The following is a 24,939-nucleotide window of genomic DNA, read 5'->3' as shown; positions in this document are numbered from 1 at the left end:
ATTCCTTCAAGTGGAGTACATCATTTCTTGCCTTTCTAAGAAAAGATGTAGGAATATAAATGTGAGCACTTTTACTCTTTAAACAGTTGTTAATCTAATCTCACATTCACTTTATAATTTGTTCAGATTTAGAATTATAGGTTGACCATTGTTTCCTCTCAAACATTTTTTTAAAGTATATTTTATTTATTGTTACAATAGTTCCAATTTTTTCCCCTTTGCTCCCCTCCTCCCAGCACCCCTCCCAACAATCCCCCCCCAAGTTCATGCCCATGGGTCATACATACAAGCTCTCCTGCCTCACCCTTTCATATATTCGTCTTCTTTTTTAAAAAATAATTAATTAATTAATTATTTTAACAATAAAAAATAACAATCCCTTCTTCTCAGACTTAAGACTTTTCATAATCTTATAAAAAAACAATGAGCAAAGGTCTCGAGCTCCTCTAGCTGCTTCAAACTGGACATGGACGTTGTCCTACCTACCCTTGGGTCCAGAAATCCCTAATAAGGGTGTGGTGGGGAGGTTAGCCTTCCCACATGGGGAAGGATCGTGCAGACTCCAGGTTGGTTGGCTGTTCCCGGACAATGGCATGCTTGATTTAACAGGCTGGCACTCTTGTTGTATTCTGGAGGCAACAGATTTGGCAACAGGTTAAAGGACATCATTCAATCCATAAACACTAGATAACAAAAGACAGGTATTAATTTTTCAATGTCCCACATTAGAAAAAAGAAAGGCTTCTTTGGAGGAAGGTGTGCCAGGTACATCTCACCTCTCCAAAACCCTTTAGCCCATTATACTTAGTTTGGGCTGAGGGAAATATTTTAGGTTTCCCCACTCTCAGCCCTCTGTGCTCTTTCTGTCCAAGCCTTTAGGACAGAAAAGAGAAACCAGTTTTAAAGTGAAGCCCACAGACAACCCCATTCTTCACAAACTCATCCACTTGGTTCAGCCAAACCATTGAGTCTCAGGAGGCAGCGCTGCAGACAGGATTAAGTGAGGCCTATATGCACAGACAATCACTCAGGTAATGAGATCATAGGCTTATGCCCTTTGAAAACAGAAAACACATGTTAATTTATGCAATATAACCCACAAACAAGTGTCTAAATCTGTAAGACTATCTTATTGGAAAGACATCCAGTTGCAAGACATTTGACATTCTTCTTGCCTGTAAATTAAACATCTTTGATAATGCCACAGACATAGTTTAACTTTCAAATGAAAACAAATTTTAAATGAAAAGAAAAGAAACTTTAAAGATGGTTAGCTGCACTACTTTATAGTCTACCACTGAGCATTGTGATTCTCCTTGAATCGCGATTTTTCTCCCTAAGATTACCCTCCTTGTCATTAAAGGGACTGCATTAAGTCCGTTTTTAATTTATCCTGCTCACTTGCATAAACACAAGAGCAGAAAATGATCACTTATGATCTTTAGTTCTGCTTTGCTGGAACTTATGCAAGGAACATTTAGGGTGATCTTCAGTCTGCTCTTCAGGGCACAGAAGCAGAACCACATATCTGGCATTCAGCCTTGCCTGTAAACACCTGTCTTTTCCAAGTCCTTCTGCATTTCCATTGTGCCTTAAGGTCCCATATAGCCATCTTTCAGGAAAACAGCCTTCATTCCTTCCCTGGAAAGATTGCCATGGACCACGCATCCACCCAAGGTACCAGGCCTTTTATCTTGTGGACTTTTATTACCTTTGAAAGTCAATCCCAGTTCCTCAGAGCTTTTTGGTAACAACCAAAGTCCAAGCATGTCTCCTTTAGGCATGACATTCCATTCAAAGTCTTAGTTAAAAACAAAAAAACAAAAAAAAACCTCTATTAACAACTGGTCTTATTAGTTTTATGCAAAGAAACTTATGTCATTACTTACTTCTTTAGAATGTCGAACTCTGGAGGGATCAGATAAGGAGAAAAATATACAGTGTGAAGGAAAATCCTTGTCCTTCTAATATTCACTGAACTTGCATTTCTATTCTTTATATTTTTATTTTTCCTCCACTAAAAAGTTTTTTTTTCCATTACAGTTGTCCCACTTTTTCCCCCTCTTGCTTCCCTGCACCCTGCCCCCACCTTCTCCCACATTCAGTCCCCACCCAGTTGTCCATGTCCATGGGTCATTTATACATGTTCTTTGACTAGACCCTTCCCCTTCTTACCCCCTTCTCTCCCTCCCATCTCCTCCTTTGTTACTGTTAGTTTATTCCTTGTTTACATACCTCTGGTTCAATCTTGCTCATTTGTTTGTGTTGTTCATTAGTTTCCTGTAATAGGTGATAGCATAAGTTATTTTTGTTGCCTGGCTTATTTTGCTAAGCATAATTCTCTCTAGTTCCAACCATGTTGTTGCAAATGGTAGAAGTTCCTTCTTTCTTTCAGTACTTATTCATTGTCATTTTCCCCCTTTGTACTCGTGTTCCTCTCTGTCTCTCTCTGTTTCTACATCTTCTTAAAGCAGACCCTTTAGCATCTCTTGCAATGCTGGTTTGGTGGAGATGTATTCTTTTAGCCTTCTTTTGTCTTGGAAACTCTTTATTTCACCTTTCATTCTGAATGAGAGCCTTGCTGGGTAGAGTATTCTTGGTTGTAGGCCTTTGTTTTTCATTGCTTGGAATATTTTTTGCCATTCCCTTCTGGCTTGTAGTGTTTCTGCTGAGAAATTTGATGATAGCCTTATTGGAGTTCCTTTGTATGTTATTAGTTGTTTCTCTCTTGCTGCTTTTAGGATCCTCTCTTTGTCTTTGAATGTTGCCATTTTAATTATGATGTGTCTTGACGTGGGCCTGTTGGGGTTCATCTTCATTGGGACCCTCTGTGGTTCCTGGACTTGCGTGACTCTTTCTCTCCTCATGTGAGGGAAGTTTTCTGTCATTAGTTTTTGAAAGAGGTTTTCTATCTCTTGCTCTTCTTCTTCTCCTTCTGGAATTCCTATGATACGGATATTATTACGTTTCATGTTGTCCTGCAGCTGTCTTAGAACCTCTTCCGTCTTGCTCAGTCTTTTTTCATTTTGTTGCATTGTCTGAGAGTTTTTGTCTAAGTTGTCCTCCAGCTCGCTGATCCGATCTTCTGCTTCCTCTAGCCTGCTTTTAATTCCTTCTACTGTGTTCTTCAATTCAGAGATCGTATTCTTCATTTCCTCCTGGCTCTTATTGATAGCTTCCATGTTCTTTTTCATGCTGGTGTAATTCTCAGTAAGTTCCTTGTAGTTTTTCTGGAGTTCTTTGTAGTTTCCGCTGAGCTCATTGATCTTCTCCATAATCTATGTTTTGAATTCCATGTCTGATAGTTTGCTCTCTTCTATTTTATTTAGCACTCTTTCTGGGGATTCTTTCTTTCCTTTCGATGGGGGGTTGTTTCTCTGTCTCCCCATTTTTGTGACTCCTATTGTTTGTTGGTGCTTCTTAGAATGATCTGCACTTCCTGGATCTGCCACTGGTGGTGTCAGATCCTGTACCAGTCTGGGCCTCGGCAACCTGTTGGAGACTTCCAGGGATCTACTGCCTTTGTCTGTCTTCTTTAGTTGTTAATCTATTCAATCTGTGATTAGCCATCAGGTTTAAGGACCGTGGGTGTGGCAGCTTAATTCCTGTAGGCAGGGCTTCTGTTTCCCTCAGGATGATGCCACTTGGAGTGGGGGAATGGTCTGCCTGCAGTACTGGGGATGAGTCAGCACTGGGACCCGGTCGGCCGCTTCCCCAGCTCTCCCCTCAAATCCACCATACCAAACTCTCCCCAAGCATCTCCAGTCCTCTCTGCCTTCCCTCTGCTTGAGCCCAGGGTAAGTGGGGGTAAAATATTTTTGTATGTGATCCGCTTAAGAGCTCTTTTTATCCCCCTGTTTCTCTCCAGCTAGCAAGAAACCCTGTGGCTTTTCGCTTTTCTCAGCTGGATACTATTTTACTTTCCACTCTGTTGCTGTAGGCTGGGAAGCCCAGCTGGGGGTTTAGACCCTGCCCTTCTCAGGGGGAACCCCCAGCTCCTGAGCTGTTTCTCAGTCCCTTCAGCTGCCACCCGTGGGAGCCCAGCCAGCCCTTCCATGTCTCTGCACTCCCTACCGGTCACGTTGTGATTTAGTGGCCTTTCTGTCTCTCCGTGGTTATAAAACTTTTCTCCAGCTAGTATTTTGTTGGTTGTTCCAGATGATTTCTCCAAAATTAGGTTGTAAATCCTGACTAGTTGTGGGAGGAGGTTAGTGTAGCTTCCACTTACTCCTCCGCCATCTTGTTTCTCCTCCCTCTCAAACATTCTAAGGATGTGCTCTGCTGTTGAAAAATTTGGCTGCTGTTCTGACTCCTCATCCTTTCTGTGTGACCCTTTCTTCCTCTATATAGTCCTTTCTTCTTTTATTTTGTCCAGTGCTCTGAAATTGCATTCAGATATGCCTTGGGGTTATGTGTGCAAACTCACTGAATTTCCAGTGGTTCTTCCCAGTCCACTAATATTCGCTTTGTTCCCTTTTTCTAGAACTCTTTATGAATCACCTCCACTGACTGACTCTCTGTCTGTCTCTCTGTCTCTCTCTCTCTCATATAATTTCTCTTCCCTTTTGGCTTCTTTTACTCACTGATATAACTTATTTTTTGATTTGCATGAATTTACTTGTGTTCTCTGATTAACTTTTCCTTTTTCTAAAGAGCATTAACTTCTTTATAGCATTTTTTTGCAGCTATTATATGTTTTCTGAGATTTGTTCTTTTTTATACCTTATCTCTATTTTCTATCCACTTTTTTATCTGTTCTTCTTCGGTGATAGGTTTTACTGAAAAGTTTATTTATTGGAGGGCAAGTTCCTGATGGCATTTCTAAGCATGTAACAGGAGTTAAATTTTTCCTTCATCTTTCTTCTTACTCTTTTCCTCTCCCACCTTTTCCCCTCCTCTCCTCCTTCCCTTTTTGTGAAGAATTGTCAACTACTAGTGTCACTAAGTTATTATTTTTTTTTACCAGTTAAGTAGTTTATATATACAGTTTTAAAAAATGGGTTTCATTCCTAAGGATTTATTTGGTCATCTTGGATAGTGTGAGAAGATGGCCAAGTCTTCGTTAATAGAGGTTGGGATAACCCTAGTTTTATTGCTTTTTTATTGATGTTTGTTAGCTTTTTTAAAATATGTTTTATTGATTATGCTGTTACAGTTGTCCCAATATTTTTTCCCTCTTCTCCCCTCCATCCAGTGACCCCCCTCCCTCCAGTTGTACCCCCAACTTAGTCCATGCACAGTGGTTGTGCATATAGTTATCAACATTTTCCTATCTACTCCACTCCCTCTTACTATGTTTCTTAATTCCTGCATCATCTCCCTCCCTTTCCCCCTTCCCCCTCCCCGCTGACGTCCCCCCTATATGTTCCCCATACCTATTAATTGTTTTTCCACTCTCGTTGCCTACTTAGTTTGCTTTTGTTTCAATTCTCTAGCTTCTGTTGTTGGTTGTTGTGATACAGTTTTCATTTTAATGTTCATAGTTTTGATCCTCCTTCTTCTAAACAAGTCCTTTTAATATCTCATATAACAGTAGTTTGGATCTGATGAACTCCTTCAGTTTTACTTTGTCCTGGAGGCACTTTCTCTACCCTTCTATTCTGAATGACGGCTTTGCTGGATTGAGTAATCATGGTTGTAGGTTTTTGATGTTCATTACTTTGAATATTTCTTGCCAGTGCCTTCTTGCCTGCAGAGTTTCTTTTCAGAAATCAGCTGACAGTCTTATTGCGACCCCTTTGTATGTAATTCTCTTCTCTCTTGCTGCTCTTAAGATTTTCTCTTAATCTTCAATTTTTGACATTTTGATTATAATGTGTCTTGGTGTGGTTCTCCCTGGGTCTGGTTGTTTTGGAACTCTCTGTGTTTCCTGGACCTGTAAGTCTAATTCCTTCCCTAAGTTAGGGAAGTTCTGCTCCATTATTTTTTCACATAATTTTTCTATTTCTAGTTCTTCTTCTTTACCTTCTGGCAACCCTATAATTTGGATGTTCTCTTTCTTATAGTTTTCCCAGAGGTTTCTGAGCTTCTCCTCATTTTCCTCATTTTTTCTTTCCTCTTTCTGCACTGTTTGACTGTTTGTTCCTTCCCTATGTTCCAATTTGTTGATTTGAACCATGGCTTTCCTTCCCTCACCACTTGTTTTGTATGTGTTTTTGTTCACTAGCCTTCATTCCTTCTCCATCTTGATTAAGTCCTGCTGTTATTTCTGTGAGCTGTCTTATATCTATAGCTCTGAACTGAGCCTCAGAAAGGTTTTCTATCTGCTCGTCGATTAATTCATGTATTTGCTTTCTGGTCAGCTGCATGATTGGGATCTCTATCATTATTCCCGCCATCCTGGCAGTTTTTTGCTTCCTGGATGGGGCTGTCATACCTCCTATGCTATAGTGGGTGGAGCCCCATGCACTCATCACTACCAGACAACCCTTCTCACCACACTGTGGCGTTTTGTGTGGGGGTAAGGGGTCCAAGATGGATTCCTGCCATTCTGTCTTTGCTGAGAGACCGGGAGCCTCCTCCTCTGTCCCCACACCCTGTGAGTCTCACAGTCTGAGGCAATAGGGATCTGCCTTCCCTGGCATTGGAATTGCGAGCTGACGGGTTTGGTCTGCAGCTGGGGGTGCTCCCCTGGTGCTTCTCACCTCCTCTTAAATACAGGCATCTGTGCTTACCACAGTCCTACTGCTGATCGCCACTGCTGCCACCGCTGACACAGCTTGACCTCTCCACCCCAGCTTTGCCCCTCCTACCCATCCGGACAAGCACTACTTGTTTATAACTTCATATGTTGGACTTCCATGTAGCTTTATTTTCTGGAACTTTTGGTTATTTCTGGTTTTGCGATAGTTGTAGTCCTTCTTAGTTGTGGAGGGAGATGGAGCATGTCAGTCTAGGCCTACATCTTGGCTGGAAGTAATGTTATTTTTTTATGTTGTTTCTATGGGGTGTTCCATATCTGAGATATCTTGTGAGGGATATGCCTGGAAGATGCTTTCTAGGAGATAAGAAAGGTAATAGGGTGAAGGTCTCACCCACTGTTCAAACTGTAGACTTTCACTTAGTTCCTGTTTTTAGAATGCTGTCTTAATCTTGTCCTCTGCTGTGGATAGTGTTGCTCAGGCCACAAACCTTTAGTCCATTTTCATTCAGAATAAATAACTCTTCTCTTGCATGTTTTGTGGAAGGAGAAGCTCCTGATTTTGTGATGTGGTGGGAAGTTTACAACTGATACCCTTGTTTTTACCACTACTCCTAAATTCTACTGTTGAGAGAAAACACCTGCTAGCCCCAACACCTGAGCTGTCTGCTGTTCTTCATGTGAATCAACCTGCTTTTCACTGATAGGACCTCAACAGGTGGTTAGGCACCCATTCACTAAGTTAGGTGCCAAGTCTACATCAGCATTCCACTGTCCAAAAATCTGAGGCCATTTCTCTTCTGATTCTCTTTGTCTTTATTGTATGATACATTTTAAAATCCATTTACTATTATTTTAGTCAGATTTGGGCAAGGAAATGGAAATGCATGCATTTATCCAATTTACTACATTTAGCCAGAATTGCTAAGATTTTTCTTATTTAGTAGAGCAAGATAAATCTTCCTTTCATCTATATTTTATTGATGTCAGTGACAAACTACATAACTTGGAGGATATACGTGGTGAAGGTAGTTAACAAATTTTTAAAAAATTATCTATTGATTTAATATAGAATGATACACTATAGGTATTGCTACATTTAGAACTTGGACTAAATTAAATATATATTTTTTTCTTTCTTACATGTAAGAAAATTATATTTTGAAATTCTGTTTTAAAATCTTCAAAAAGCTTTTTTCCACTTACTTCAATGAGCTCCCCTCCATTATTTCCTTGCATTTTTCCTAGTTATATTTTATCTTCCAAGTTCTTGCTGTGGATAATCTTTTATAGTCACATTATAAGCCAGCTGACTGTATGTGTTCAAAATTATACATTGAGTGAGTTTCTGGCATAGGGCTAAGTGCTAGGGAGAGAGGAAAGCACATTCCTTGCCCTCATGGATTTTTCTAATCTAATAGAAGGAGAAAGACAATTAAAACAAGAATTATATGAAATATAGTGTTCTTAGTGCACACATAGAAGTGCCTAGTCTAGAGGACCTTACATTATCCTAAGAGTAGCAGAATGCTATATATAGCTTTATAATTAATTCTGTACACACAGATGCTGTGCACAGAATAGATTGCATGGGGCAAGACTGAGGGAGCACACAAGTAGATGTTTGGCTTTTATCATTCAGAAAAGTGATGAATATGGTCGGGAATAGCATAATGAATTTGAGAGAGAGAATCACCATACCTACTGATAAAAGGGTAGATAAGGAAATGAAGAATAAAAATCAAAGACAACTATTTTGAAATCATCTGGTAGTAAATTTTAGAGAATGATCCCAATTGAGAAGTTAAATAGATATGTTTGTGACATGATTTTTACTACTTTTAAAGCAATTATACATTTAGATATTTTCCTCCTGGAAGAAAATTACTAAAGTAATATCCAAGCCAAAGACTAACTTCTAAAACTGGCTCTTTCTTACTTAATATTCAGTGCAGGTGAGTGAATCATATTAGCATATTAGCTCAGTTATTATGATTAGGAACTTTAATTTTTTAGCAGGAAAGGGTGTTTTGGATTAATATATGGTATTTGAAGATGACTTCAAAATTCCTGGAAAACAAAATGTTTGGTGAGTAAGGGAATGCACTATATATCTATAGGATGATTATTACCTTTGAGAGTTTGAGATAAATGAGAGATGCTCAATGTATGAAGAATGAACAAACTGCAAAGTTTTAAATTCTGACTTGAGAATTTTACCTTTTTATTATTATGCTGATCATAAATAGTCATGTCGTTTGTAGTATGTTCTTTGCTCTTCAAGCTTTTAACTATTAGGATAATTCATTTGATTATTCTCTTTTTTTCTCCTTGACTTACAAGGCCAAAAACAATCGACAAGTCACAAAGTTCAATAGCACTGAAAATAAAATTTAAAAACTCAGGGAAAATTTTTAAAAGGACAGAAAAAATATGATGTAATCCATAAGAATATAAATATGCGTAATATTTAATCCTGTGTATTTGTTAAAATGAGACTAAATTTTAGCTCTGAGTCTCCTAAAATCAATGAAAGGAGGAAAACACAATCTTTTACAAGGTTTTCATGATGCTTTAAAAAGGTCACATAGGAGAACCTTTATTGGACTACTGCAACTCAAAAGAGAATTATTCCCATGGATAAAGATAAAATAGCAATACAATGGATTGGATCCTCAACATTTTTTGTTACATCAGTGTTATAACACTAAAGTTAAATTTACCAGGAATTCATAGCCTGGTTAGAACTGTGAATAATGTTTAGAAAAGCTAAATTTGTGTTTTCCAGAAGGCATTGCATAGAATACTGATTTTATAGAATATTAATAGGTGTTATGTGAGTAAAGAGTTTCATGGTCATTGGAATTTGGGTGGATAAAAAAATACACGTTTTTTTTTTTTTAATTGGTGCATTCTTTGGCCATTTCAGCGTGCATCATTGTTAATATCTGGGAGGCAGTTTTAATGTAGTATGTAAAAATATTTTTTAACCTCCAAACCATTTCATGTGGATCATCTAGCCAGAGTAATATTTTGAGGGACATTGCTTAGAAAATAAATTTGCAGAAGAATAAAGGAAATATATAGCTATCAGGTAGTCCCGCATGAATATAAAGAAGTTTCTTAAGACACCTAGACAGCAGAGAGTTGAAGTACCTAGACTTGAAAAGTTCTGAAAAGAGAAGCGAGTGACCTGAAATCCTAAACAAAATTAATTTTAATAAAATAAAAGTTTTGATGATAAAACTGCTAACATGCTTAAAGGAATTCTTCCAAAACTATAAAGGAAATATATACTTTACAAGAAAGTACATAGAAAATCAAACAAGCTGCAAGGTGAGGAAGGCATTTTAAAATATATATTTTTTGTGGTAAAGATTTACTTTAAATTTATATAGCACATTCTTTCAACCAGTGAATTTGCTACCAGTGATCCATTTTAAGTATCTGAATAACATTTCTGTGAGGAAGGTAGCCTGTTCTAGTACCTACCTGTACAGAGAAGGGAACTGAAGGAGAAGGTTGCATCACAAGAATGTGTTTTTGTTACATAGAATGAGCAAGGACAGAACAGGAAGTAGCTTCCTGACTTGAGTTCTACGCGTATCTAATTTGTTTAGTTTATTTACTTTGTGGGTTTCCTACATTAATATAATAAATAGCTACATTTTATTAATAAATCTAAATACCCATGTATTTAAAAGGCTAGTTCTCAGGATTTAAAAGAAAAATAACTTTGAAGATACATGAACTATGTTTTTATTTTCCGGGAGTGAACTAAGACATAAATCTGAAAGAAATGACCATAATTAACAGCAGTACTTTCAGTTTTCATTGTAAAGCAAACCCAGATTGCGTCAGAACCTTGAAAAAATCAGGGGAACCGTTTCAGATGGGAATTCCAAAGTTTATTTTAAGGCAGAGGGAGAACCGTCAGAGGGAAAAGATCATGCAACATGAGAAGGTGATTGCTTTTGCTGTGATCCAGGATGACATTTCAACTAAAAGAAACATTTTAACAGTTAGGGTAGTTTTTAGTTATTTTTCTTTTCAATCCCTCTCTTTATTTATTTTACAGTGGATGGAACTGAGGTTCAACACTCTGGCAAAATGTCCACACTGCAAAAAAATGTAAGTTCCCTACCATTGGAAATGCTACTGGGAAATACTTGTGAACAATTTAAAGATTTCAGAATTCTCATTTAAGTAGACTTTGTTTTAAGACATGCCATGAATGAATGGATACTTAATATATTTATGCTTTTCAAAACAAACAAACAAAAAAAAGAGAATAAACCTTGATATATATTTCACTGTGAAATTTAAATGATTAGGCTTGACTATCACTCTTTGCAAGGAAATCAATTTCTAAGAAATTACTAAAATTATCAATAACCTTGTGAGCATCTTAAAATGTTCTAAGAGGTTATAGTCTATTGCAGATAATCTAAAATTTATATTTTAAAATATGGGCTATATTTGGGAGAAAAAGTAGTTGTTAGCTTTTCTCATCTCCTGCCTAAGATTATTATCTGACAGCAAAGCTTACATAATTATTAATCTACCTTAACTATTGAGTCTATTTCTTTATATTTCTAAATGGTATACTTAAGGAAAATAAAAGACAATATAACTATTGTGAAAAATAGAAGATATTTTTATTAAAGACATTTTATGGCAGCTGTGTTGGAGTTCCCCAAGTAACCCCAATTTTCCATGATTTTCTAGGGGAACTAGTAGGAATTAGTAATATGTGCTTGTACTCACAGCTATGATTTATTAGTGTGAAAGTATGCAAAACAAATGAGCAACAGAAAAAAGGCACATGGGGCAAAGTCTGGAAGAAAGAGTATCAAGTTTCTAAGAGTTCTCTCCCAGTGGAGTCACACAGGACCTGACCCTTATAATTCCTCTAGCAACAAACTGTTGTAACACATGTGAAATGTTGTCTATGGGAGAGGCTCATGAGAGACTAAGTATCCAAGGTTTTTACTGGAGCTTGTCCCATAGGCACCTGCTGCATAGCACAAACCTCATTTCTAGACTCCCAGAAGGAAAGCCAATGTTCAGCATTAACCATATTTTTTCCACTATTTAGGCATGGTAAGCCACTCTTTTTAGTTAGGGAATGGTGGGAACTTCCTAGAAATCTAAGTTTCCAGACCCAGCCAAGGGCTGACATAGCAAGCAGATCTTTCCAAGGACTGCAGTCTCAGGCCTACTGGATTAACAATATTCTGCACAGCATCTATTTTGATAATAAATTTTAATTTAAAAATTATTATTCTCTATATATGTGTGTGAATTGTAACTTAAGGAAATTAAACTATAATGTTTTGACAATTCAGTTTTGAAAATATTAGTTTTTAATTTGTGTGATCCTTAGTTTGACATCAATACTTTATCTATTTTGATAGCAGAGAAATCCTAAGAATGATTTATAGGAAAAAATAATTTAAAACTGTCTGAGAAGTAAGGAATATGTAACAAAATATCTCCCTTTATCTCTACTAAACTGGTTTCAGCTAAATATAGCCTTGAGGGAGTAACTCTACAGCATATTTCTAGCTTCAAAGGAACAACTATTTCTTTTCTTATTTATTTGTGAAATTAATAATCTGAATTCTTTACTTTGTTGAATCTATTATAAGTCTGTGTATGGAAAAAAGTGAATAACTACAAATAAGTATGTAGAAAAAATATTTACTTGGGGGGGTACTCTCCCCACAAACACAAGTATGTGAATATGTATGTGAATGATCCATATTTGTGCATCATCTGTATTTTCACAAAAACAAAGAAAATTAAATTGTAGATATCCTCACTGAGAACACTAAATTGGATTTTAAAATTCTATAGAAAGTAAAAAACAAAGACTTCCTGTGATTAGCAGTCTCTGTGCTTTTAGACACAGACTTACTAGCTGTAATCTGTCCCACAATCCAGGAATGCAAGAGTTATTATCCTTATTTTACAGATGAGGAACTGTTAGAGAGGTTAAAGTTTTAGCTGAAGTGATGTTGCTTGGTTAATTATTTTAGAACAGTGGCAATATTTTGCAAATAATAAAGAAGTATTAAATGTCTAGGTAGTCTGTGATTGGTTAAAACATTACAAGACAGTGGGTTAATGTGAAGAAAAACTTTTATCAATTACATAAGGAACAACTTACTAGAAATTCGCATGGACTAAATAAGCTAAATGTCATCCTAGAGGAATGTTGGTAGAATTGGAATCACATGCTAAACATGGGAAGACTCAGGGAATTCATTTGAGCAGAGATGCTGTTATCACATGAACACTCTTGGCTCATATCTAGATTTCTTTTCTCTTTGAATGTTTTTCTTCATAACAAAATGATAAATCATCTGTTGAAGTAAAATTCTAATACAGAATTTTATTTCTTTAAACACAGATAGCAAATACCCTAAAATTATTTTTAAGTTATTTTTAAATCATTACTGTAAAACTATCACAAGACATGTGGGGAAGGCTTCCCTCAGGGCACCTGAGACTAAGAAGTCTTTTTTTCATATCACTGCTTCTTACTCAAGTAGCCACTGCTCTATTGCAGCTGATGGTGAGGTTCTTTTTCAGTTGGGCACCTTGCGTTCACTGCTGGCCAGGAGATGAAGTCCTAGAATTTTTAAATACAAGCTGGGTTACATTTCCATGTAAATATTATAATAAGCCTAAGGCAAGTAGAGATGGTGATTACAATGATCATTAAATATAATTTCTCCATACCACTGATATACTTCTTTGTGGATCACCTCCTACCATTTTAAACAACAGCAGACTCTTACTCTTATTTTGCAATTTAGTGCTTTCTTTTACATTGTTCATTAATTAAACAAACAGTCTTGTGCTAGGTACTGTACTTGAAATTAAAGATATAACCCTGCCTTCAGGGAATTTCATCTTGTGGGTATAAAAATAAGAATAAACCATCACCATAAAGTTTTAACTGCTTTGAAAAAGGTATGTCCCACATTCTCTGCTCTGAAGAGCCCCTGATTCAGATTGGAGGGAAAGGGAAAATGGGAGAAGGTGTCCAAGATGGAGGGATATATGGGATGATGTGAAAAATGGTGGGATGCCCTGTGGGGAGGACCTACTTGAAAAGAGGGGTCAGTGGAAATGTTAAAGAAATGTGGTAAGTAGGGTTGGATATGAAGGCATAAGAGAAAGCCGGGGTCAAAAGCGACACATCTGAGAGAATACAGAACCATTACTAGGATATGGAATATAGGATCTAGAATTGTGTCTGGCAGAGAGACGTTAAGTTCATTTTGGTTATATAAGATTTAGAGAGACTTCTAGGTTTTCTAGTTAGCTATCTTCATCCCTTAAAATTCAAATACACCCATCTGCTTTTCAAACCACCAATATGGCCATGACTTCTTCCTTCCTTCACCCCGAGATATCTGAGAGCTGAAGAAACTCTGTATTGATTAGCTCTTTGCAAACATATAGCTTTACACTTCAGCTAAACCCTTGCTTGGTATTCCTTTTTTAAGTGTTCTTGATTAACTCTCTCCCCTAAGCCCCAAATCAGTTATCTCCAGATAGTTACTGTTCCTATTAAATGTCCATCCCTTATGCCTATTACTCTGTCTCAGCAAAGGAGTTGCCTCATGTCTCTGAGATTACTTAGGCTATCTGTGAACTACTTCTCCTGTCACGTCTTACTTAGAAACCTCTCTCTATGTGCTCACTTCACTTTTTTCTTTTCAGAGAGGAGCAGGTCTTTTCCTTTCATGTGATCATGGCATTCCATTCTCTCTGGAGTAGAGTGCAATTAGTCACTAGGCCACTGAGTTTGTTCTGATAAAATTCACATCCCTGTTGCAAATTCTAATAGATCTGTTCAGCCTTCATCCTGCTTGTTTTTTTCTGTAGTGTTGGGGTCTGTTGATTATGCTGTTTTTTCCCCCCATAACATTTATTCTTTTCTTAGTTTCCAGACACCACTTTCTCTCATTTTTCCCTCACTTCTTGGATCCTTGCTTTGCTATCTCCTTTGTTGACTTCACTTTCTCTGCCAACTTATCAAATATTTTTATTCTCCAGGGTTGCGACTTGCCCACATTACATCTGGGCTTTCTCATAGGTTCCGCTGTCATTTGCATGTCAGTAAACCCAACCAATATTCCTTTAAATCACCCCTGCTCACTCTTTGCAGCTTCAGATAAAACTATACAATCTGTATTCACTATTTTACCTATTGTTATTTCAACCCAGGTGTCCATAGGCTTCTCAAATACAACATATCCAGCTTCCTTACCCCATTCTACAGTTGATGAATGTATTATATTAATGTATTGGTAGGTGAATTTATTATATTAATGAACGTTATCCCATCTGCCCAGCTGACGGATCTAGATATCTAAGGGCATCTTTATTCCCCATTCAAATGAAAACAAATCCTATCAATTCTGTTTGTCATTTTAATTTTCATTTCTTAGTCTCACTGTTCATGCTTTCAAAATCTCTACAAGTCAACTACAACAACTTTCTCATGTATCTCCTGGCCTTTAGCCTTACAATTTTCTATCCATTTGCTAGAGTGATGGTCTTCAAATGCAAACATGGATTTTAAATGCTCTGGCCTCAGATCTTTTGGTAGCTTCCAAATTCATGACTATGGTATATGGTTGTGTAGGTTAAACACTGGACAACCCACAGAAGTGATATTTCTATTGTTATCCTAGGTTTGGCTATTAGAGGCATATAAGGTATACAGAGGAAGGGCATTTTCTACTTACTGACATCAATGCACTATTTGGACTTCTGCCTAAAATATGCCCATTGCCTAAAATGCAAAATCAAACTACTAACTTCTAGTAAGATATATAAAACCCTCCAGGTGTAGGTATTTGCCTAACTTCTCTAATATCTTTGTTACATTTTCTTCCACTTCTGCACACAACTCTGTGTGTCCCTGCTTAAACAAAGTCTTCTACTTACATAAATATACAATATAGTTCCTTGCTTTTGTCCCTTAAATCTCATGCTGCTAGGCCTGGAATGACCTGGTTAATCCCTTTCTCATTCCTCTAAACCTGAAAAACACCTACTTAACTCCACAATTGGCAGGAAGAGGAAGTTGCAGCAGGAGACTAGTCACCTGTGCTGAGTCAATAGCATCATGGAGCAGAGCCAGCTATCAACCCCGGGCCCGTACATTTACCTTCACATTCCTATATGCAAGAGAAATATACTTTTTCTTAAGCTACTATATTCTAGATTTTGCTATTATATGTCAACATAAGAAACATCCAAACCTATGAGAATTTTCATGAGTTGATTTGAGCCAAACTGATGACAATTGCTGGGAAGCAAAACCTCAACAGATTGAGAAAGTGCTCTGGAAAATGGTCATTTTGCTCCTTATTTTATACATTACAATTAAAAGAGGAGGCGTAAGGGGGGTTATATAAAATCCATTGGTGATAGATTAGGGAGGCAGGGAAAAAGCAAAGCAAGAAAACCTTGGGATTGAATGAAAAATAAAATGGCAGACACAGCAAAGGACTACCTTTAAATTTTACTCTGATCTTGATTATTTCCTTCCTTCTGCTCACTGTGGGCTTTGTTGTTGTTATTCTAGTTCTTTTAGACGTAAGGTTATGTTGTTTATTTGCTTTCTGTTAGCTGTCATCAGTTTGGCTCAAATAAAATCATAAAAATTCTTACAGGTTTGGATGTTTCTTACATTGACTTGTGAATCAGTAATATAAGGCAGCCAAACACAAAAGGACAATAGATATAAATAAGCAATTACTAGAAAAAGAAAACCAATATCCAACTAGCATTTGAAAAGATGTCCAACATGCTAGAAATCAGAGATATACAAATTAAAACTTCAATGGAAAACCATTCCTACTCATGAAATTGGCAAGTATGAAAAAAAGAAAACCAAGTATGGAAGTATTGAGGAGGGTAAGGGGGGAGCAATGGGAGCTCCATACAGTCTTGGTGGGGATATAACTTTGACATTTATTGAAGTGAAAGTTATGTCTACAATACAACCCAGCAATTCTATTCCTATGTATATGTTTGAGAAATTCCTGCATATGTACATGAGGAAGCCTATCAGAGTTTAAAGCAGCCTTATTATAATAGCAAAAAATTAATTTAAAGAAAACCCTGACTGTCCATCAACAGGGAGAATAAACTGATATTTTCATATAAAGAAGGATAGTTGTAAAAATGAATGAACTAGGTATCCACATATGAACATGGAATAGTCTCATGTAGAGTATGGAGAAAATAAAAAGGCAAGTCACAGAAGCATACAGTTTAACACATATACATAAAGTCTTAACACATGCAGAACAATACTATAAATTACATACATGTATCACATATGTATTCAAAGTATAATAAATTTTATTGTCCATGCAATAGGTGCTTATTGGTCATTGCCTTATTCCTGTGATGAGATAGCACTTGGGTAGTAGAGGGACAGTAGGTTCTTTCTTTTCTGGGAAGATTTCCCAGAGGTAGTGACTATTTAAGTTGTGATGAAAGTGAGCGTGTTTTCCAAGTAGAATTCATGCACTGAAATTAATGTACTAAATTGATTTCTTTTGACCCACAAAATAGCTGCTCTAATATTCATTTAGAACCTTTTGTGGTTCCATATAAAATTTTGAATTATTTGTTCTAGTTCTGTAAAAAATGTCATTGGTAGTTTGATAGAAATTGTGTTGACCCTATAGACTGCTTTGGGTAGTATGGACATTTTAATAGTTAATTCTTCTTATCCAAGTTTCTTTCTTCAGTGAAAAGTATAAAATTTAAAAAACATAATTAAGAAGGATCTTTGATTTATTCAATACATAATTCTAATAAACTTCATTGGTTTCTAATCCATGGTAGATTAGACTGCTGGAGGCAGATTCAAAGGTACACGATTTAGTCTTTTAACTTTATTGTTGACATAAAATCAAGATGGCTTTTAAAAAATCAAATGGTATTTGTAAGATAGCACTAATTTTCCACTCTGGAATATAATTTTTGGAGGTAGATTTTTATCTTGGATGATCATTATTGACCACACTGTTTTTTGTGGATATTGTCAATGACCAAGGCTTCACCTTTATTTAAAGCTACAATAATATATCACAAATTCATTATTTATGATTATGATTCACTAGTTCTTAACAATGACATTTTTATGCATGTTCTTGTCTCTCAAGTTGAAGAAATAAATGGAAGTGCGTATGTTACTAAAGCCATTAGATGAGTACTCACAAAGAGGAAATGGAGAATGATTATATAGGTAATCTTCTCTCTTGTTCTCATGAATTTGTAGTTCCTCAGTGGGTACTGCTCTTCCACGAAGACGCTGCTGTGCATATATTACCATTGGAATTATCTGTATTTTCATTGGAGTTGGATTAACTGTGAGTATTACTCTACTCACTATTAGAATTCTTTCCTCTCAACTTTATCTCAAGCAAATGGTGAGTTCTGAAGAGCCTGCCACCCTGGCATATCAGGCCCAGAAGCTTCTGAAGGACTATGGGCAAATGGAAGTTCAGTCCATGGACCTGTTTTTAGTGGTGCTTGCACATCCAGGGGAAATGGTGTCTTGGGACTCCTCTGAAGGTCCTTGACATTGGGGACTTTACCATCTTATTTAACAAAAGCCCATTTGTTTTCACTTTATGCCAGAACCAATTTGGCCCCAGCCAAAACAGAAGCAATATTTAATCAACTATGGAGGCTTTCCTCTTTATTCAAGTGAAGCACAGGTTGTTATCAATATGGGTTTTTGTTTTTTTGTTTCCAGAAGAGACTGAAGCTAAACTGTTGACATGGGGATAATCCCAGGAGGAGAGGAAGGGACTGATCTATTTTGCTGCCATTTACTTTCCATGCACCTTTGTTGCACCTGTCCTCATATCATTAGCCAGGTGAAATTATATAGAGTAAGTTCCTTTTAGAGATAACATAGTTTAGTGGGTTTCTTTGCTTATTTCATCAAAATTAGTTGTTGATATAACTAGCAGTATCATCTTAATAAATTTCACCCTGTCAGTGATAGTCAAAAGTACACCAACTCATATCTTATAGGGATTTTGTGGCCTGTGATTTTTACATAAAAATCACATGTAAATCAACATAAAGTATTTAAGCAAGTAATTAAAAAATAATTCCCAACCTTTTATTTTTATATTGCTTTTTATTTTAGGTTGGCACTCAAGATTTTGCAAGGCGATTTCATGCAACCTATGTTTCATGGGCAATTGCTTATCTCTTAGGCTTGATCTGCCTTATCCGAGCTTGTTATTGGGGAGCCATAAAAGTGAGTTATCCAGAACACAGTTTTGCATGAGCTTGCTTATGAGTAAGCAATGCAGGTGAGAGTATCTAGCAGTTCTTAGTAAGTTGCTCTGGACATCTTTAAATCATTTATCCTAATGAATTCCATTCTGGTTCATGTGTCAAGTTTTAAGATGTTGGGAGTCTTTTATGAATGAAAGGTCATTGCACTACATTATATGCAAATAATAAGTTTGTTTTGCTGCTAGGTTTTCAAGCTCCAAGTAATAAAGCCCGTATCTTCATGTTCATTTATATGTTTGAAAGATATTTTTGGATTTGTCACCAAGCATTAGATCTAATATCACCTTTCATTTTAAACCAATTATTCCATTACTTGCTGATCTGTGAGTAATCATAGAAATGTTTATAAATGTTTCTACAATAGCTTCACATTTATACTTACATTGTAATCAAACTATCAAAATTGTCTGCTTTAAAATCTAAGCGATGTGCATTTTGCTTGAACTGCTTATTGTAACTTTAACCTAAGATCATAGTGACCTTATTTGGGAAAAATATTTGAGTGTACCTTCAGAGACTTGATATTCTTGTCAGATAAAAACCATTTCTAGATATTGTAAGCTTGTTTTTTGTTGTTTGTAGAAAGATACACTATTTTGGTAGTAATTAAAAATACAAGAATGAAAATATTTACTTGTTCACAGTTAAAGAAGATGTTGGATATTTTTTTGCAAAGATCACAGGACTTTTATCTTTTATTTATTTGTTGTTTTATTTACCAATTATAAAAGTTCTGGTAGATGAATTCAATGTTAATTAGCTGTATGTATTTCTTTATAGAGCCTGGAGGAAGTAGCTTACAAAATATGTTTTATAATACTTAACCATTTAAACAATGATATATTTACATTAGATTGACCTCTTTATTAAATCATGTTAAATTTTTCTTATTGGGATAATTGTGGACTACTTATATGTGAAGGGAGCCCATGACATTTTACACTAGCTAAAACGTTAAGATTAGAGGTACTCTTACCATTTTTCTCAAATATAATTGGTCAGATAATTACAAATTTATTCATGAAAATAGATTAAAAACCAAAAGCAACATAGTTTTCAAAGAATTCACTAGGATTTAAGGAATCAGACCTCATATTGCCCATCTTTTTTGCAGTTTTGAAAAAGAAATTGCTCAGTTGAAAAACTATGTTCTTAAGCTCTTAATGTAGAATTAGAAAATGAGTTATCTGAGTAAATTAATTGGCTATTCCAGGGATAAGAACAATATTTTAATTTATTTATGTTCCTTATTTGTATAAAAATGTACTCATCAAAAATTTTGCAGCAAAATACATGTAAACTTCGAAAAGTGAATGATAACTATATAGCTCAGGATTTTATGTACCTTTGAAAATATACTAATAAAGCTTATTGTTCAAAACTCACCTTGTTATATTCCATCTTTTCCCTGGCTGGTTTGGCTCAGTGGATTGAGCGTCGGCCTGCGAGCTAAGTGTCACTGGTTCGATCTTCCAGTCAGGGCACATCAGAGAAGGAAAACTCTGACTCCAAAAAACCTCCGCTGCCTTGCGGCATACCTCTTCAGGGGAAAGGCTAAGGGAGTAAACCCCGACAGAAAATCCGGAGCCGGAGTCCCTAAGGCGGTTTGACGTTGTAGTCAACACCGGCAACTCCTGCGGCGCACCTGAAGCCAAGCTGTATTGACTCCGTCTTTCCCTTGGACCCTTCAGCTGCGAAGAGAGGGGGGGTCTGCTGCATGGGCAACAGCAGACCCTCCATATCACCCTGCCCAGGCTCTGTAGCTTCAGCTTCACTGGAGAGGACACTCCAGCGTCATCGCAAGATGTCGATTCAGCACGGGAGGAGACAGGTACCGTGTCACTCCCGAGTCGGACTGCACAGCCATTCTCGGCGGTGCAGATAGACTCTTAAGAAGCTACACCATCGTCTCTCGAGACGGACGGCTGCCGACGATATTCCATCTTTTAAAAATAAGATGTAATTTCTAAAATTGCCTTGAGATCTTATTCTGAATTTTTTTTAAGAACATACATTTTAAATAAAGTATTCACTTATTTTTTCTAGTATTTTCATGATTTTATTTTTAAAATATCGATTTTGTATCTATTTGTAAGGTATGAAAAAAGAATCTTTTTTTTTCTTAATGGTTAACTAGTAACAGCATTATATATTGAATAATCCATTATTTTCATATTAGTTTGAAATCTCAGGTTAAATGACAGGGTGGGCCAAAGTTGGTTCACAGTTGTTTGCATGGAGAATAATATAATAATTAATAAATAATAATACAAGAACAAACTCTGTGTTTCAGGTACTCACAACTGTACACCTACTTTGGCCACACATTGTATATGCCACATGATTGTATTCCTTCTGGAATATATCTCCATGATGGCAGGAACCTTGGTGATCTTGCTTGCTGCTTTATCTCCAACATTTAGAACAGTGCCTAATGTATATGGATATTTGTTGCATTGATAAATAAATGATTGAATGAATTGGTATGTTAAATTCTTACACACTTTTGGGCCTGGACTGTATATTTTGTTCCAAAATGTATAGGTAAATATGTACATAATTTTATGTTAAAACCCTAAAGCAGAAATCATACAGGAAAAGATCCATTGTATGACTAAAAGAAAAAAAAAAAAAAACACTTCTGTATGAAAATAATCAAAAGCAGAGCCAAAAGACAAACTAGCAAAGATTATTTTCACGATAGTAGGAAGAGTTAATCTTTAATATAAAGAGGGACTAATGGCATGAAAAAGCAACATTAATCTCCTCATACATGTCCATCAGAGCTCTTGGGTGATCATGTGCACTGTCAGTGAGCTGTAATATTTTGAAATAAATCTTTTATTCTGACCAGTAGGCCTCAACATGGGGCTAAAATATTCATTAAACCATGTTACAACAGGTGTATTATCATCCAGGCTTTGTGGTTCCATTTATAGAGCCCAGGCAGAGTAGATATAGCATAATTCTTGAAGGCCCTAGGATTTTCATAACAGTAAATGAGCATTGTCTTCAACTTAAAGTCACCGACTGCATGAGCCCCTAACAAGAGAGTAAGCCTATTATTTGAAGCTCTAAAGCCATAACTGACTTCTCTGCTCCAGCTGTGAAAGTCCTAGATGACATCTTCTCCCAGTAGAATGGGTACGTTTTCTAAATCAGTAACCCCTTTCCAATGTTTCAATTTATTTATAATATGCCTATGAATTTATATGCTAAAATGCCTGCGTATATATTTTCTGTGCCTTTATATAAAATAGCTGTTCAGACACCTCAAATTAAATATCCTATTATAATGTCATATTTACAAGTCCCAAACTGAACTAATTTCCTTCTCCAAACCTGTACTGTCTCTTGTATTCCCTACATTATGTCACTATCAGCTACTCACTTGTTCTCCTAAATTGGAAACCCAAGAGTCATCCTAGATGCTCTCTCATTCACCCCTTACATCCACTGTCACTAAACTTCATTGACTGTACTTCCCAACTTTCTGAGACCCTGTTCCATCCTGGGGTTATTGCAAACACCTCCAGGGAAGCCTTTCTGTGGTGGATTTAATACTGGTATGCTTTCTCCAAAACTCTATCCTTCCTACTGCTATCAGGGTGATCTTTCAAATATTCAAAAGCAAACAAACCAACCTGTAAAAGGTTCAAAACAGGATTCACGCCACATCTCCTGTTTCGTGCCCACCCCATACACGCTTCTCCCTTCAACCCTCTTCCTGCAGCGAATCTCTAGGCCGTCCGTTTGTGCGGCCCCATAACGGTCCCCACAACTGTCCCCAGGGCTGGAATAAACCTGCAAAACAAGACTGAAAACAAAGGGTTCGATTCGGAAGGAGTTGCATTGACATAAAGTATTCGTCTCAAGTTGTCACTCCTGACGGCCCTCCACCTAGCCCAACTGGACGCCGGGGCGGGGCCACCTCTTTGACCTCAGGAACCACACAGAGGGAGCCACCCCCTAGCCTAAGAGTCTCGGACAGGATTCTGCCCTTCGGCCAAGTTTGGCCCCAAGCCTTGACCCCTTTCCTCACCGGCCACTGTTGGCTGGGCCCCGACGCCTACATCCGCCCTCAGTCTAGACCCTCGCCCCACCTTCGTGCTCTCCCAGCCACTCTTGGCTCCGCCCGCGAGCACTCCAGATGCCCCCCACCCGGTCCCTCAGTCCTGCCTCCCGGGCCCACCTAGGCCCCACCCACGAGCCCCACCCAACCTCTCTCAGCCCCTACCCCGCCATACCTTTCCCCAAGATGCCTTAGGCAGCGTTCCCGCACCCCTTTCAACGGCTCGGGCTAGTATAGGTGTTTCCTCATAGCCTCCCCGACGACCATCCTCGGCAAAGCCCTCGAGCCTCACTCTCCGAAGCTGTCCTCGGCTCTGCCGGTGTGTTACCCAAGCCGCCCTCGGCCTGCTCCCGGTGTCCAGGACTCGAGCGGACACGCGGCGGAGGCCGTTCCCGACCGGCGTCAGGGCTGAGCGCAGTAGCCTCCCGGATACTGAGGCGGTAGGTGTCAGCGAGGATGAGCTGGCCAGAGGTCGGGTTGGGTATGAAGAGCTGGTGGGCCTCCTCTGTGGTGCGGGAGGCTGAGGGGAACAGGGAAGAGCTTGGGCGTGGAGGGAAAAGGAGCGAGCCATTGGGAAAGAAGGGAAAGCCCAGCGACTTGCACGCCGCTCCTGCTGCATTCCAGCCGAGGGGTGATGGAAACAACCAAACCAAACCAAAGCGCCCAGGAGTAGGTACTCTGCGAACTCGTTACTGGACCAGGCCCTAGGAGGTAGGGTAGGAACCACTTTTCTTCGCCCGTGCCCCGACATCGTCCTTACTGACTTTGGGCAAATGTGTTTTTTATATATTACTGTAATTGTTTTTATTACTAATAAAATACATGTCAAACTAGTTTGTAACTACTTACCTGAAATTATAGTCAAGAAAAGAAAGCCCGATAGGGAAATAAAATAGCAAAGAACCATGTATGGTCAATTCACAGAAGAAAACGAAATAATTAAGATATAATGATATGCTATCAAATGACGTATATTTGTTTCAGGTGTACAACACAGTGATTCAATATTTGTGTCAAAAGTTTTATTTAATGGTATTTGAGGCAAAGCTACTGTAAAAGTTTGTACAAGTACAGTTCCACCAAAAGCACCACCTAAATGTTCAATTGTGTTGAATTGAAAGACACTCTGAAGAGAAAAATATTTTGTCTGCTTTAAAGAGAAGGCGCGGAATTGGAAAACGTCATGGAACAGTCTCGGTTTATGACTTTTTGATATATTAGTTTCAATTTTTCCTGAATGTGGTAACCTGATGAAAATGTCTTCACCGCCTAAATCATGATGGTTTGCCTCTTAATTTCCTCTACGTACTTTATGTTACTTTTCATCTCGGTTTATTGGTTAGGGCACACCTCCTTGTATTGGGCTTCAATTTTTTGTGCTCCACTGTTATTGCGCCGCACTAGTGTTGCAGTTTTTTACAACCCGCTTCCCTGGGACATGTGCTTCACTAGGGTGGTGTGGAGTCGAACCTGCAATGTTTCATAGGTGTGCTTTTAGGTGCTCTTAACTTACAAGCTGCATTTGGTTTCAAGGAATCCTGACTTTGCAGAAGTACTATTTTGAAGTGGAAAATTAAGATTAAAACGTACTTGGTTATCATGTGGGAAATATACATGAGGTAGATGAAACCTGGTCTTTTCACTTAGCTTATTTCTTGAATTTTACATGGTCTCATTTCATAATTGCAGTAGATCCATCAGCACTTTTTCAACTAATCTTTAAGGTCAAGTTAGAAATTTTAAGTATGATACCCAGCTTTTAAATACAGTACATAGTGTATTTCTTATGTTGTGATTTATGATTGGTATGGCAGCATTCCATGTCTACAGAATGAGGGAAGCATAATAATTCCACAATTTATTTTGT

The 24,939-nt window shown here is 37.5% G+C and overlaps 1 protein-coding gene across 1 annotated transcript in view; it reads left to right on the top strand.

The window, feature by feature from the left end:
- PIP4P2 (phosphatidylinositol-4,5-bisphosphate 4-phosphatase 2) overlaps positions 1-20,328 on the top strand; it is a 56,886-nt gene extending 36,558 nt beyond the window's left edge. The window contains exons 5-7 of the mRNA XM_090282921.1: positions 10,719-10,771; positions 17,964-18,054; positions 18,846-20,328. Coding sequence (XP_090139047.1) covers positions 10,719-10,771; positions 17,964-18,054; positions 18,846-18,989 — 288 coding nt within the window. The 3' untranslated portion in view covers positions 18,990-20,328. The remainder of the gene's footprint in view (positions 1-10,718; positions 10,772-17,963; positions 18,055-18,845) is intronic.
- The last annotated feature ends 4,611 nt before the right edge of the window (positions 20,329-24,939 follow it).

Source organism: Furipterus horrens, unplaced genomic scaffold (assembly GCF_987537825.1).
Source record: "Furipterus horrens unplaced genomic scaffold, mFurHor1.1.pri manual_scaffold_7, whole genome shotgun sequence".
NCBI lineage: Eukaryota > Metazoa > Chordata > Mammalia > Chiroptera > Furipteridae > Furipterus > Furipterus horrens.
Note: the sequence above shows the minus strand (reverse complement) of the source record. Positions and strands in the feature narration are given on the sequence as shown.